Source organism: Chenopodium album, chromosome 9 (genome assembly GCF_948465745.1).
Source record: "Chenopodium album chromosome 9, dcCheAlbu1.1, whole genome shotgun sequence".
NCBI lineage: Eukaryota > Viridiplantae > Streptophyta > Magnoliopsida > Caryophyllales > Amaranthaceae > Chenopodium > Chenopodium album.
In genome coordinates this window covers 67,751,978-67,767,832 of record NC_137842.1, presented here as the reverse complement: position 1 = coordinate 67,767,832, position 15,855 = coordinate 67,751,978, and the positions used below count along the sequence as shown (strand labels likewise).

The following is a 15,855-nucleotide window of genomic DNA, read 5'->3' as shown; positions in this document are numbered from 1 at the left end:
CCACAGAGAGACTGGTACATCTACACTAGTCGTGTAGATTTATTGAAATCAATAGTGAAAATTAGAACATAATTAGGAGAATGGGTCGAAAATAGTCTATTTTCGAGACTATTTCGATTAATGAGCTAAAGTAAGAGAGCTGCTAGTGTTTTGATTGTATATGTTATACTAAGTATTAGGGTGGCATTAGCTATGTGACTAATTAAATTTGATTAAGTTACTTGATTGCATAAAAAAAACAAAATTTTCACATACCTCAATAATTAATTGAATTAACCTTTAAAAAAAATATAATAATAATAATAATTAGTTGAATTAAAACATCTTTTTAGATCCTTAAAAAGTTTAGTAAAACCATGTTTTGCTTGAGAAGCCGAGAACTAACAAGTTATGATTATACTACCTCCGTTAAATGTAATGTGTAACTTTGGGGGTAAGTTGCACATAACATTTAACGGAAGTAGTGGTTTTAATGGATGCATCATTTTAAGAATCACGGCTTTTAGATGATCTTTGGAGATGAGAAATATAACAAGAAAAGAAAAAAAAAAAAAAAAAAAAAAGATCCATGTAATATGAGAAAGATAGAGAAAATATATTAACTAAATAGGAAAGTGGTGCATCTTAATTAAAAGTATAAAACTTTATATATATAAAAAGTGATGCATCTAAAAAACGGAGAAAGTATAATCATTTTATTTTTTGCAAGATAAATTCTCATACGTATTTAGGGTCTATTCTCTTCAGCTTAATTTCAATTCAGTTCCGTTCCTAATTTCCTTCTCTCATAAAATATTCATTTCAACTCTATTCAGTTCAATTCAGTTCAGCTAAGCTCCACTCCGTTCATATTTATTTCAATACGGAGTACAATAGTGTACAAAGTGCATGTATGGAACCCTCATTTTAGTGTCAAAAGAAGACTTTACTGATTGAGTTGCACTACTCCATACTACAAAGAGATTCAAAATATTGTACTTGTACTAGATATTCTGATGTAAAAATATTTTCTTATATACGTACCCTTCAACTAGCTATTAGTCCCAAGTTCATCAACAATCTATACCTTCTTATCCCTTGGCACCCAAAACATTTGTCCCCTTCATTAGGTCTAAGAAGACACAATTCTTCTTCCTTTGAGCAAAAACTTTACATTACTTCTTCATTTAGCTACTTAAATTCACAAAAACAAAGTAATTACTACTTGGACTATACTTAGATGACAACTAGATTTCAAGGCCTGGTCCTGGTGAAGTTATAGTAGCAGATGACCAGAAATCGGCACCATTGTTGTTTGCGACATGGAGGATGCATTCCAATGGAACCAAGCATAGTCCTCTGCTACTTAGACCCTCCATTGAATCCATCTCCATTGCACTCGGTCCACCCTTTTCCTGCAAACATTGACGATTAATTTCATAACTAGTAGTTCCAGAAATACTTTGTAGTTTCATCTCATGAACGAAGCCCAAATATATTACTACGTATGTCAAACATATGATGTATAGCATATACAACTATACAAGTACTAGAGCGCGAGTAAAAATCTAGGTGAGCGACTTAAATACACTTGATCAAATTGAAACTATGTCAGCCAAACAACTAGGAAATGATTTTGGCACACCATAAGTTAATTTTAGCACTCTTTGTGAAAGCACAATTTTTTATGCTCTTCTTAAATGAAGGTGTGTCAATATCAATTAATGACGTGCCAAAATCAATTCCCCGTGACTATGTATTTGGAAGTATCATTTCATAGTTATTAGAAAAATTGAAAAGAAGGGGAAAGAGGCAAGTGCATGCATGCTTCAGTAGATGGCCTGATTATGATGGGACTATAGCTGCGTACACTTACAAGTTAACTCTTTTGAGCTTACAAGTCTTTAATTTTTTTGAATTTTGATTGACATCATATCACTGTTTTTTCTCCTTACGTCATTCTTACAGTTTTTTTTTTAATCACAATAATCCCACTTATTTTAGAATTAATTAACTAAAGTATCTTTTTCTAGCAAAGGTTATCTCCCAATGTCTATAATCAATCACCTACTCACACAGTCACACCTTAATACATACTCCAGTACTTACTTTCGTTTTCATTTCTGGCTGACCATACATACGAAGTAATGTTTTTGTTCCGTGTTCGGATCAAGTACATACACGACTACACGATACATAGATGCTTAGAATAGACAAGTACTACTAGAAAGATAAGCTAATGGGAGTATATCTGTATATATGAAGAGGCTTAAATAAAAATTTTAAAACCGCATAATAAACATTGAATCAGTCAATACATTGATCAACTTGCCTTCCTTCTAATTAAATACAGATTATTTCGAATTAAATCTTCCTAAAATGATGAAACATTAGAGTGGTAAATCATCTAAACATCACTTGTTCCTCCTATAATTCACATGTATTTCTCAAAGTTCTAGTCCGACCATCTACATTATCATACCACATCATGTAGACCAAGAATATAGAAACAAGTCAATTCATAAGACTCCAATCATACAACCAAATTAGGTGAAACACTTCTAGCAACAAAGATGTTCAGGGTGGTGCCAAATTAGAGTAAAATGATAATCAATCGCGCACTAGTGTACAACTGTCTTACCTCAATCACCATTTATCTTATCATATTGCACTGAATTACTCCATTACATTCATAAACAAGATAAAATTTGTCCCAAATTTTTTTTCCACTTTGGGGTAGATTCATTATAGATTGTACTTACAGAAATAAAGTGACGAGGAGACGACGATGAAGGCGAAAGCTTCAAGTAAGGTGTAGAAAGCACCTTCACTTGATCATGTAGGAACCTTATGTACCCCATTGCTTCATGTAACACCGAAGAAGTGTCCGTCTGTATCACAAGAAAATAAAAATCAATAAACCAAACAAGCATGCATAAATTTATTTCCTAGGAAATCAAAATAAATTCCCATGAATTTGTTCGTCAACCAAACAAGGCCGAGGATTGTACTCAATTATTATAACTAGTTATATATCCAATTTATGGATTTACAATGATTCAAAATTGAACAATTTTCACATTATGCACGAAGTACATGTTACTTACTGAATAAACCTAGTACAAACATACCGTCCACGTAGAATTGGCAGTGCAAAGCTAAGTAGTTAAAAAGAGAGAATAGTTAGCAAACCTTGCCATAAGGAGATACAAGCTGCTGCAATACAGCAATCCTCTCACCAAGTTTCTCTCTTTTCCCCTATTTATTTATTGTACATCACAAAACATCAACAACATAAATTTGCAGCAATATTTATCAATTATTTGAGTCATCTTAAAAAATAAAGAGCCCAAAATATATTGTAACAGCAGTAGAACTATAATAAGACTAATAATCAAGGTTTATGAACATGCATGCAAAGTAAAGCTGAAAGCTTTTACCAACCTTTACATGTTTAGGAGAAGATGTAACAATGGGCCCCATTTCTGTTTTATTCTTCTTCACCCCATTTTTCTGATTCTGACCATTTTGAGACCCATTTTCAGATTCTTTACCCGGCCCATTTCTCCTTTTCTGTAATCAAAATTAAAACTCATCAACATTAGCATCATTTATGTTACCCGACTCTTCATTTCATCTCAACTACCCGTACAAAATTTTTCATAAAGTAGACGAGTCTGATACTTAGGCACGTACTCATGTCAGACACGAGTACATGAATCCAAGTAATATAAGATTTCATAAAGAGTAATAGAGGGTGAAAGAAACTAACATTGGAGTTTGAGGGAGTGAGATTAGTAGTATTGGCAGTAGTATGAGTAAATTTAGGAGTGGTTTTAGAAATAAAGTCACCAAAACAGAGCATATTAGGAGTATTAGAAGAAAACAGAGTAGGAGAAACAGGGGAATCAACAGAAAAGCCCTTTTCTTCAACATCTTCTAATGACAAAAGTAGCCTTGAAAAACTCCCACCTGGAAGATGAATTTCTCCCTCTTTTCCTCCATTTTCACCCATTATCATACTATAATATTTACCCTTTTTATTTTTTTTATAAAAAAAACCCAAAAAAGAAATGAATGTGGGAAAGATTTCTAGGAGTAAAAAACGGAAGGTTCTTCTATTTAATGTAATGCTCTGTTTTTATGCTCTGTTTTATTTGCTCTGTTTTTAAGGAAGGAAGAAAGGAAGAAGAAAGAGGAAATGGGGGAGGGGTAAATTAAATTTCCAAGGAGAGTGTTGGGTAATGGGGATTAAGGGAGTCAAAGAGTGAAGAAAAACACAATCTATCAATCAAAAAAACTAAGCCCAAGAAAAGTCATGGGTTTAGTGCTTCTAAACCTGAAAATGCAAAACAGTAAAAAAAAAAAAAGAGATAATGGTACTGTTACTGTGTTTCTACCGCTTTGGTGGAATCGAGTAAGTGAGTTGAGTACATGTTTGTTTTAACTTCATGTGGAAGTGGAAAGATTTTAAGAAATGTAGATGAAATTTGGTTCACATTTTTAAGGATTCCATATTTTCAAAGGAAAAAAATACTCCTCATTTACTACTATACAATAATTTAAGGCTTACCTTCGCATTCTAATTTACAGGTGTTAAAAACTGACTTGATCGATCCGAGAACAGCCTAATTTAGATTTTGATTCATGTACATAAAATATTTAACATGACTTAATTTGGAAATAGATAGACCTAATTCGACCTCACCAAACCCGACTCATTTATCTTGATTGACACCTATTTATTTATTCTATTTCCTAGAATATCCCAATGTTATTTAACTTTTTGTCTATAAAAAAAAAAACCTTGCTATGGAGTATGTATTTTGTTCTAACTTATGTTTCCTCCAAGTTTTATGCTTGTCAATGCACTTCTAAACAAGTAATATCTATAGTAGTAAGTATGATTTTAATCTTACATCAAAATGATTCCCTGAATCAAGGACATTATTTGAAAAGTTAATAATCAAACGAATCTAACAAGATAAGTGTCTTTCTTTATTTTTTGGTGTTTAAAGAGCCACAAGGGCGGGGTGAGAATCGATCCTAGGATCTCCTGGAATCGAGAGGGAAGCTCTAACCACTTGAGCTATCCCTCACTCTCATAGTGTCTTTCTTTATAGACTGGTATTAAAATGCGGTCAAAGTTTAGTTAAATTATTAAATCAGATCAAACCAGATAATAAAAATTCATATTAGACCAGATCAGATCTCGTGAAGTAAACAAGTCTTAAACCTGTATACTAGATTAAGCAAAAGAACTCAAATTTGAAAGGCTTATAGAAACATAACATACTTGCTCATTTATTTAATACTACAAAATCATCTAAACAAAGCAAGTCAATTGAAATCCACACAGGTGCAAAAACTCTAGCCCTTTTATGTTTCTGCAAGATATCATCAACCTTATTTGTCATCAAAACGTCCCCCAAAGAATGTTTATATAGTTAAAAACTCATCACCCCCCAACCCGCTCCCCGCCCAAAAAAGTATGTTCAACTGATGGCAACAATACCAGGATACAGTTTTACCATCCTCAAATACATAGTTGTAGGTGCTTAATAGTACTCCAATCTCTAAAGTCAAACTTTAGACCTTTATCAGATTTCTTGGCAGCTCCAGTTGCAAACAATAGCAGAGCACAGGTGATGCATGAGTTCATTTAGAAGGTCTTCACCTTCGTTATTGTGATGCTGCAGTGTTACCTTGGTAGCCTATCAAACAAGATACAGAAACATAAAATCATCAAGGCATTGGAATGGAGATAATACAACAGTCAAGTACTCCATTATAAGCGGAAACATCTTCAAGGTGGAGATTGAAATTACAATAATAGTTCATGAAATTTTGAAGTTATTTTCAACAATAAAATAAAATAACACACGTTTTCAGTAAGGATACCAGTAATATTTAAGGAATGTAACAATGGTTTAGTGTTCATCATTACTTCATCTTCATCTAATTCATCCTTCTCTCTCATACATTTTCTCTCAATTTCCCTTCAAATTAGTCAGAACCAGAATTATTCAATTTCTATGACCAAGAACAAGTTTCTTCCTTTTTCTCTCATAATTTCCACTTAAACCTCTATGAATTCTCAACCCTATAATCTTACTATGTATACATATTATCGCTTCCTTTCTTCTATCTTTTTTAAATTTCATTTCATCTTAACCTCAAACTTCCTTTGAGCGCCTAATGAGAACTGAGGAGTGAGGAGTGATGGTTTAATGACAAAAAGTGATTTTGCTGCTTTTATCACAGAAAAATACAATTGCTATATTGCTTAGTCAAGGAAGATAAAGTCCTCAGTAACTGTTATTGGAATACAATTGCTCCTTACATGTAATAGAATCTTCTACACACCAATAGCTTATGAAGTGCACCCACTTGTAGAATAGGGTAGAGAAATAGAGGATGGCTCATTTATGGAGTCATTCTCCTTCCTCTCCCCTCCTCTGATAATGCTCTCTTCTTCTTACCCCATAATTTTGGTTCATGAAAAAGAAGAAAGAGGGCCTCTTAAAAAGTTTTTGGTAAATGATGCTCCAATAATAGTACAGTCAAACCCTTCAAATAAAGTTTTTATTATATATTTTTACGATGTGCCTCAAAGGTCTCTAGCCATAATAAGAAAGTTGGAAATAGGAAACTAAATTCTCATACCAAAGATCAAGAGTGAACCAAGAACCAAGAACCAACAACAATTCCAACAGAATTTTCAGTCTTTCTCGAAGATCTAGTCATCATGTTCCATGACCAGCTAACAAAACTAATCCTTGAAGATTTAATAAGAAATTCACAAAGGACCCCCCCCCCCTTCTCTCATCTTAAAACACATCAAGGTAATTAAAAATTCTACTGCTTTTTTAGAAAAATAAGAGGCTTATAAATTAAAATTGAAGAACATGAACAGCCATGGTGATTTGCTTCAAGAGCATTCTGCACAGAATCACATCTTCAAAAAAAGTAACCATGCCTCCCTCAAAAATATAGCAGAAAAGGCTAAGGCATATTTTAGAAATTAAATAACAATGTATCGTCGCAAATCAATGATTAGTGGTGCATAGAGATGCATGCATCCACCAGCGCGTGCACCACACACGTCGGCATATGAAGTACATATGAGTAACTTATGTACCTCATACGTCGGCGTGTGTGATGCATGCGCCGATGGATGCAATTAGCTTGATACACCTAAGATGGAGCCTACCATTAGAAACACTAAGCTTCAGAAGCCCAATTGTACCACATACTATGCAGTTTCATTAACAACAACACACTTAAAAAAAAGCCAAGTCCAACCCATAGAATTAAGAGATTTGTAATCATTGTGATCATCAAACAATGATAACGACACTTTATAACAAATGATACATCTTATTCATAAAATTAATTTAAACCTATTGAGAATACAATATCATTCCTCCATTCCATATTAATTGCAACATTTTGACTTTAAAATCTTCAATGTACTTATTTGACCATTACTTCCTTAGTATTGATCATTATAAAAAGATTATATTTAGAAAAAAAAATCAAGAATAATCTTACAAGATTAAAATTCCTCATGATTATGTTTTTTCTTATATGTTATTGAGCATTTATAATTAGAACATTAGTGTCAAAATGTTGCAACTAATAAAGAAGGGAAGTATATATTATAATTTTCCCTTTTTTTTCTGTTAATAATGAAATCTTCATGAGGACTTAGGAGGTGATAGGCTAATAATAGTGGCATCTGAGAATTTTTCTAGATATCAAAACAAAATGATAAAAATATGATCATTTGGATATTGTATTGCAAAAAAATATTCAAAAATTATTATCACCATATCATTCCTTGTCTCATGATTGAAATCCAATATGCATCATGATTCACAACACTTATAAAGGAAGGAAAGAGGTGGACTTATGTGTGGCCCATCTTATTCTCTACTTACAAATGGTACATGATACAAAGAGAATACTCTTCCTTCACCCAATGTCACTTACTCACTTTCCTCACTAGATTCATACATCCATATTAATGTATAGTTCAAAAATATGTTTAGCCGCTAATAGAGGTAAAGGGAGGATGAATCATGAAAAGTTGATTATTGATGATGATCTAATAGATAAGACATGCACCTTCCATTTAATTCAATTTACAAGAAATGCGTAGAAGTTATTAAGCTACAACAAGACAAATCAAAGGCAGCCCAAACTATGAATTAGCTACAATAATATGTAGCCAAAGCTTACACAACATTTTTACCAAGGGATTTAAATCACATGAATGAGCCGGCTAAACTATTCCTTTAAGCTTTAGACTAATAGAGATCCAAAAAGGTTCTAAACTTCAAACCACAAATAGGTTACTATAACTTCTACCACAACTAAAAATGGGCTTAATTCCTTCTCCAATTGATTTAAATCAATGCTTACATGGCGCACATAGATACATGCACCAACCAACGAGTGCACCACATGCGCCAGTGTGTGAGGTGCACATATTAAATACATATAATGTATCTCACTCACTAACACATATGATGCATGTGTAAGAGGTGGATATAGCTAAATACACCAAAGGCACATAATGGAGAACCAATTAGAGATTAGAACAAAGGATTGTTAAAAGTTTTTAGAGAAAACAAAATTCCTTAAGTAAAGGGAGTGTTTGAGTTAAAAGACACTAATTTTTGTATCTTATAATTTTTGTGCAAGTTAGAAACAACTAAATTATGTTTTACTTCATAAGCTACGAGGCAACAAAACCTTAGAAGGAACACTATTTGAGAGAAAGGATGTGGAGTGCTTATTCTAGGCGAGGTGATTTCAGTGAGGCCAGCAGATTATTTTAATTAAAAAAAAAAATTACACCAAGTGTGCCTCACTTCAATGCACAATGTGCACCTTCCGCCTTTTCATATATATGATGTGACCATCAATTTAACTAAGGGGTAGAGAGTAGAGACTAGAGAATCTAGAGAGCTAGGCATGAGCTATTCAAACAATCCCTTGAAGCTTTTACTTCAAGAAGGACCCATACCCTTTAATAACATCAAGGTTACTCTAAATACTATCAAAGTAACAGATTAACAATATATCATCTTTATGAGAAAAGAGGATGTTCAGGCTTAGGCACAAGGACAATCATATATATGCTTCCAGAATGCATCTTAAATGTCACTAAGCCTTTCCCAGACACATAGAGTGACTTGGGACTCTTTGAGGCTCCTCAGTCAAAGCTCAAAAGTTCTATTTCATATAGGCTTTAGCAAAACAATGACCTTCACTCTTCCTTAGTTGTCAAGGTAGTAATACATGCCATTAAATCAATGCTTACATGGTGCACAAAGATGCATGCATCCACCAGCGCGTGCACCACATGCGCCAGTGTGTGAGGTACAGGTGACTACCGTGTATGCCTCATACGCCGACACGTGTAATGCATGCGCCGGAGGGTGCACATAGCTTCATGCATCAAAGATATGTACATAATTACTCCATTGCATCCGGTATAATATATATCTTCACAATCCAACATTAAAAAAAACACAATATTGCAAGAGAGATCTATCACTAGACAGATCGCGCATATATCATAAACAGCAACAGAGCAACAGCAAGTCCAACTCATAAAGCACAAAGCTTAATAATAGCAGCAGTTAGCTAAAACATCTTACATGCCTGAATAATCAAAATGACAAAGTTGATATCAATCACTAATCTAACATTTCCAATCCAACACAATTGAACTTAATTCAATGATCAAATCAAAACAAATTCCAAATCATCACCAACACATGCAAAACAATCAAACTTTTTAATCCGAAACCCAACAAGGCAACAACTAAAAAGAAAGAAAAGTGGGGAAAGCGTACTGATCTTTCACTGGGTAGAACAAACATTCTTCAGCTTCTCCGCCGCACCTTCATTCACAGAATACTGCAATTTCACCCACCAAAAAATCAGGAAAAAAAAAATCCCAAATTAAACAAAAAATAACAAAAATCGAAGCGTCGAAGAGAGAGATGACCTTGTGAAGAACCCAAACAGAATGAGTATAAGTGCGATTAAGAAGTTCATCAATGGCGGCGGAATCAGCAGCATCAACTTCTCTGTAATTGACGAAATTTTCGCGAGCATACTTAGCATAATAAGAGCGAGTATCTTTGGGAAGACGCCTAATTAACCTCAGTACCTCAGCATATGCTCGCAATGCTTTCTGCATTTTCTCTACTACCATTCGATTATTCTGCTGCTGCTGAAATAAGAACCCTAATTTTTTTCTCTCTCTTCTTCGGAAATTGGGAATTTCAGAATTTGGGAGTAGAACTGGTAATGCAATTGGGGAAGACGATGTCTTGTTAATTGTTGCTCACTCTTAAAGTTGTATCTTTGAAAAGTCAACTTTTGGGCTTGCAGTTATTTGTACCATTGTTTGGGCCTCCTCTTAGATCTCATCTTATTGTGGATTTGTGGCCTTGTAAGTTGTAAAGTTAATTTAGAGTCTGATAATTCTATATTTGTAATATCTGTATTTATTAGATGAATATTTTTTTTATGTTGGGTTGGAAAATATATGCCTACTTTTCCATTAAGTTTGATATTGATCATATTGAGGGCATGGCTATAAATATATATATAATAAATATAAAGTAGTAATATAAGTGGTTAAAAAAAATACTTATATTAAATTGTGAAATACTACTATTTTCGGACATATATAAGAGATAATTAAAGGTCCAAATAAACCTTTGCTCCACCATTAACGTTCTTACATACTCTCACTTTGCCTTGTAATTAGGGGAATTATTATTTCTACTCTAACCCCACAGGATACTAATAGATAAGAATCTATCAACATTTATATATGTGACTAGATTGGTGTATTATTTGAAGAGATGTAGTTAACTAGGTTTTAGTGGTATCAATTTTAGCACGTAGCATTTGTCTAATATGCAAACTACAAAGCTGAAATTTGGCCACTTCCTAAACAGGCTAAACATTCCAATCGTATAAAGTATTTTTTGTAAAGTCCAAAATTGGCTGCTCCAAAATATCCACGTCAACTTCTTTGTATTCTTTTCCATCACCACTCAATAGACAAATTTATTACTACTAGTATAAGATCAGATTGAACTCATTGAAAAGCAATGCAATAAATGTTAAATTCACGGGCCATGCAAATGAGAAAGGATAACCAGTAGTATCATTTTCCTTTGAATATACTTTTCAAAACTTCCAATTTTCGGTTTAATAAAAGTTACAGAGTATATATTGAGCGAATAGTTAAATTTGTTTCTCAATTAAGAGCACGCACGCAGTAGATAAAGTAATTAAACAAGAGTAATTGTAAAGATCATGCTAACTAAAATGAAAACGGAACAATCTTATATTAATTAATCATTGCCTTAATATACGTAAAATGGACTAATGAGGACAATATAATCTTTAAGAAACGCAGGGATTATATGTTATTATATCTGTATATATAATATTCCCTTCTTCCTTTAATACAATGTCTCTTTCTCTTTATGTGAAAAATAAATGCTCAAAAAAGGCACTGTATTAAGGGACGGAGGGAGTATTTCGTATATGTTACACATATTGGGTGTACTATCACATTAAATGCATGAAAGCAAACAGAAGTAGTAAGATCAACCTAGCTTAATATGGACCGCTTATGACGATACACCTTAGAGCCTTATTTTGTTAGGTGGCTAAAATTAGTTCCAAGTTGGCATATCATGCATCACTCATTCTTCCTATAAATCCATGCATGTATACTACACTTCATCGCTTACAGTCTTCCATACACTACTCTTCTCCTTAATTAGCTCTTAACCATAAACCTCAATAATATAATCTCAAGTATGGATATTTGGTCATGGATATGTGACCTACCTAGTTCCCCTGAATGGAGTAGTCATTCAAACTCGCAACTCTTTTACAACCTTGCTTCTTCTAGTAACACCACTAGAGAAAACTCAACTCGATCAATTCAACTAAAAGCTGAACGTTCATCCGAGTTGAAAACTGAAGTATGGATAACGTTTTCTATATGTATCCAAGGATTTGATCCTAATGAACCGTTGTCGTCTCAAAAGACACTATGGTTATCTGACCCTTGTTCCCTTTCCTCTAATAAGCCTTTTCTACCCCTTGTACTCCAACTTGTCCAAGAAACAATAAATCGTGCACCTATGACTTTCCATGATCACACCCACCATGGATCCCAATTTGTTAAGGTAAAACTTTATCCAATTGCAAGGATCCTTGAGACGTATACACCCGAATCTTTTTCGTGTTTTTTCAATCTATTGTTATTCACACGCCTATTTTGGCTATGTGCATGCGATGCTCCTACTGAAGTCGGATCTTTCTACTTCCATTCTTTATTAGGCCCAAACCTCGAGTTATTGTCACGTGTTAATCGCGTGCCAGTGTTGAAGGGGTTCATGGGTGTTATAGGTGCCGATGTTGAGATGTGCATCTCACGCGCCTTTGGATATATGCTAGCAAAGTGGTTGATTACAAGAGAGATGCGCGTGGGTTTGACATCGTTACTACCTTTGCCTTCAAACCTTGGGCTTACTTATGCTTCGGAAGCTTGTGGTCTTTGGTTGTTGAAAGGGTACGTGCCAATATGGGGGATGAAGCGTACGTGCTCAAGTGATGGGAAAGAAGGGTTTCTTTTTGTTGGGGCTAAGGAATCAGCACTAAGGTATGCTCTAGCACACCAACAACTAGAAGCTCATATTCAGCTTGAATATGCAGTTAGATTCTTTGAAGGGCATATCCAAGTTAGCACACGTGTCGATAACATACGACTCCACGTGGTAAAACTAGGGTTTAATAAAAATGAAGACGGTAATGAGGTGGAATTTCGTGAAGAATTGTATTTTCCTTCAAGAATTGAATTTTGGGTTGGACCAGAGGTAGGGTCTGACTATGTAACAAGTTTGAGTTTAGGGAAATCAACGGCTAATTCAGAAAGAGAATTGGAGACACAAAAATTAGTGAAAGGCAGTTTTGGTAAGTTGAAGAATCCTAAGGTGAAAACGATGTCAAGGAGCTCAACAAAGACGAAGATGAAGAATTGGAGATACGACCAAGATGTAGAGGGAAACACGGCAATATTTGATGCAATCTTTTATGATAACACAAATGGGATTGAAGTTTATAGCACAAAGTTAAATGGAGGTGCATGTATCAATAACAAGCCTAAGGATGATTTGGGAAAAAGGTATTCAAGAGTAAATAGGCCTTTTATGAAATCTGGTGGCCTTGTTTTCACTGGAAATGAGTATGGAGAAGAGGTTAAGTGGAGATTGAACAAAGATATGGAGGGTAGTGTGTTGAAGTGGGGAATTGGGTGCAAAATTTGGTTGACTTATTGGCCAAGTGACGTTGAAAGTTCTTATTATGAAACTAGGTGCATAGAATGGAGTGATGAGGTTGATTTGCCACTAATTTCTAGTAATTAGATTGTAAATATAATTAATAATGATACGTAAAAGTAATCCATGTATTATATACTTATATATAGTTATATATCATCTTAATTAACCGAATGAATGTATGATAAATAATTGTAATTGTATATCCTACTTATGGCTTAATTTGATGTATGGTTTATAATATAAGTACTAGTAGTGTTATACCTATCTTATGGCCAGTTTTTATTTTACCTTTAGATTTTTATGAACTAAACTATTAAACAATTGGTCATATAACTCATAAGCCATGTAAATGAGAGGACTCCTCCCGGATTTTATTACTTAATACCTATAACAGAGTATTAATTTAACACTATTATTTAATTATAAAAAATTATTCCTAAATGAGATGAGGGAAGAACCCAATAAACAAATAAAAAACACAATTACACCAACATATGTGGCAAAACCACTCCAACTATATCCTCCCGAAGAGTAATGCTTGGTTTGTGGAGGCGGATGCACGATCTGTATGGTGCATCCGCTCCAAAATACAAAAAGGCAGAATGAACATGCATGTATATACTAATGTACATGGGCATATAAAAGAACATAGTGTTCATTTATAATGTATATAGACATATATATAAAAGAACATAGTGTTCATTTATAATGTACATGAGATTTTCGTACAACAATTTTTTATATATATATTTATTTTTAAAGAAATTTTGTATAATAAAATAGATAAATAGTACTATAATTATTATTTTTACCATACATTAATTACAAATCATTTCAATTTTTTTTTACCAAAAGTTCACTTTCTCTCTCCAAACAAAACTTCAAACCCATTAAAATTCCTCAAACCTCAAGCAAAATTTCAAGAAATTCGAAATTTTGAGTCCAAAATTGTTCAAGATGACATATAAAAACGAAATGTAAGACCAGATTCGACATTCAAACTTGTTTATTTGACATTCATGCTTATTTATTTTGAGTTTGAGTGTTTGTTTTTTATAAATTAGATTGAAAATTGTAATATCTGATTTCATTGGGAATTAATTGCGATTTTGATGTAATTTTGTTGTTGCAATGAGAAATAAAATATAATTCTTGAAGAAGATCAACCAACTAATACATTTTGGAAGAAGAAAGCAAGCAAAAAGACAAATTTAGAAAAAGTTGTAGATCCAAATAATACAATGTACATTAAAATACAGTAAAATGTTCTTTTTTCATATACTTACATGATGCAAATAATACAATGTACATTATAATACAATATAGTGTACTTTTTCATATACATATATGATCATTTATACCAAATGTACATTTACTATATGAATAATGTTCTTAAATTGCAAAAAATCACCTTTTATAACACTTTTTTTGTGAAAAAACACCTTATAAAAATTTTCTTGTAAAAACACACCTAAGATCACTTTTTTTTTGTGAAGTAACACCTTAACCCGGTTTCCGGTGTTTGACTCGATTTTCCGGCGTTGACTTTGCACGTGTGGGTCACGTGATCTTCTTCCTTTATTTTTTTTTCTCTTTTCCCTCACCGCCACCACCTCACTGCCGCCCCCACCAACACCACCTCACCACCACCACTAATTCACTACTACTCTCACCAACACCATTTCACCCAATAAATTTGCTCCCATGAAAATTCCACCCATGTTCATTCAGCCCCATTCACCCAAAAACCCCACTTCACCTCTTCATCCCCTTCCTCCAATGAAGCCCAATAAATAGAGAAAGCACATACAAAAAAAAAAATAAAATAAAATAAAATAAAATAAAGACCACATTGGTGTTCATTAATTGGCCTCTCGAAATTACTCCTAATTTCATCATTTGTGGGAAAAAACGAAGAACCCTAGCTAATTTTCAATTACAAACCCTAATTTATGAATATACGAAAAACCCAACATAATTTACAAGAAATTCAGTAATTACAACAACTTACCCTACTCGAAATTAGGTTAATTGCAACAATTCATGCTTAAAAATGGATATTTCTTCATTATTAATGGTGAATAATTGGGACTTTGTTGGAGAAGAGGGAGGAGAGAAAGTTAAATTGGAGAAATGGAGGGTAAATTGGGGAAAAAAATAATAATAGGGGCAAGTCACCGGAACACGTGCTTCTCACGCGCAGGTCAACGCCTGAAAACCAAGTCAAAGGACGGAAACCGGGTTAAGGTGTTACTTCGCAAAAAAAAAAGTGGTTTTAGGTGTGTTTTTACAAGAAAATTTATATAAGGTGTTTTTTTTACAAAAAAAGTTGTTATAAAAGGTGGTTTTTTGCAATTTTTCCTTAATTTTATTATGTTCTTTATTAATATTACAAATGTTCTTTAGATTTATAAAAAAAAAACATATAAAATTGGATGTTCTTTATAAAATAGCTATATGTTATTTACAAAATAACTATATG

The 15,855-nt window shown here is 33.4% G+C and overlaps 3 protein-coding genes across 3 annotated transcripts in view; 1 reads left to right on the top strand and 2 right to left on the bottom strand.

Annotated features, from left to right (window-relative positions):
- Nucleotides 1–180: 180 nt before the first annotated feature.
- LOC145560301 (transcription factor bHLH113-like) lies at nucleotides 181–4,072 on the bottom strand. Its single transcript, XM_081621558.1, has 5 exons — nucleotides 3,752–4,072; nucleotides 3,424–3,552; nucleotides 3,172–3,237; nucleotides 2,742–2,870; nucleotides 181–1,394 (listed from the first exon to the last, which is right to left on the bottom strand). The coding sequence occupies exons 1-5, from the start codon at nucleotides 3,998–4,000 to the stop codon at nucleotides 1,227–1,229; spliced, it is 741 nt and encodes a 246-aa protein (XP_081477684.1). The 5' UTR covers nucleotides 4,001–4,072; the 3' UTR covers nucleotides 181–1,226.
- Nucleotides 4,073–5,256: 1,184 nt separating this feature from the next.
- The window catches only part of LOC145558919 (LYR motif-containing protein At3g19508-like), an 88,270-nt gene continuing 77,671 nt past the window's right edge, over nucleotides 5,257–15,855 (bottom strand). Inside the window, exons 2-4 of the mRNA XM_081620294.1 lie at nucleotides 10,004–10,333; nucleotides 9,849–9,912; nucleotides 5,257–5,693 (exon numbers count right to left, since the gene is read on the bottom strand). Of these exons, the coding sequence (XP_081476420.1) occupies nucleotides 9,856–9,912; nucleotides 10,004–10,213 (267 nt within the window). The 5' untranslated portion in view covers nucleotides 10,214–10,333 and the 3' untranslated portion in view covers nucleotides 5,257–5,693; nucleotides 9,849–9,855. The remainder of the gene's footprint in view (nucleotides 5,694–9,848; nucleotides 9,913–10,003; nucleotides 10,334–15,855) is intronic.
- LOC145558039 (uncharacterized) lies at nucleotides 11,844–13,457 on the top strand. The gene has a single exon (XM_081619192.1). It carries the CDS (start codon nucleotides 11,844–11,846, stop codon nucleotides 13,455–13,457), a length of 1,614 nt encoding a protein of 537 aa, XP_081475318.1.

Excerpts from the sequence above, each read along its gene's own strand:
- LOC145558039 (XM_081619192.1), top strand. The coding sequence starts at position 11,844 with ATGGATATTTGGTCATGGATATGTGACCTACCTAGTTCCCCTGAATGG.
- LOC145560301 (XM_081621558.1), bottom strand. The coding sequence starts at position 4,000 with ATGATAATGGGTGAAAATGGAGGAAAAGAGGGAGAAATTCATCTTCCA. Across the intron at positions 3,238-3,423 it reads CTTCTCCTAAACATGTAAAG|GGGAAAAGAGAGAAACTTGG; the intron begins GTTGGTAAAAGC and ends ATAAATAAATAG. Across the intron at positions 2,871-3,171 it reads TTGTATCTCCTTATGGCAAG|ACGGACACTTCTTCGGTGTT; the intron begins GTTTGCTAACTA and ends CTTGTGATACAG.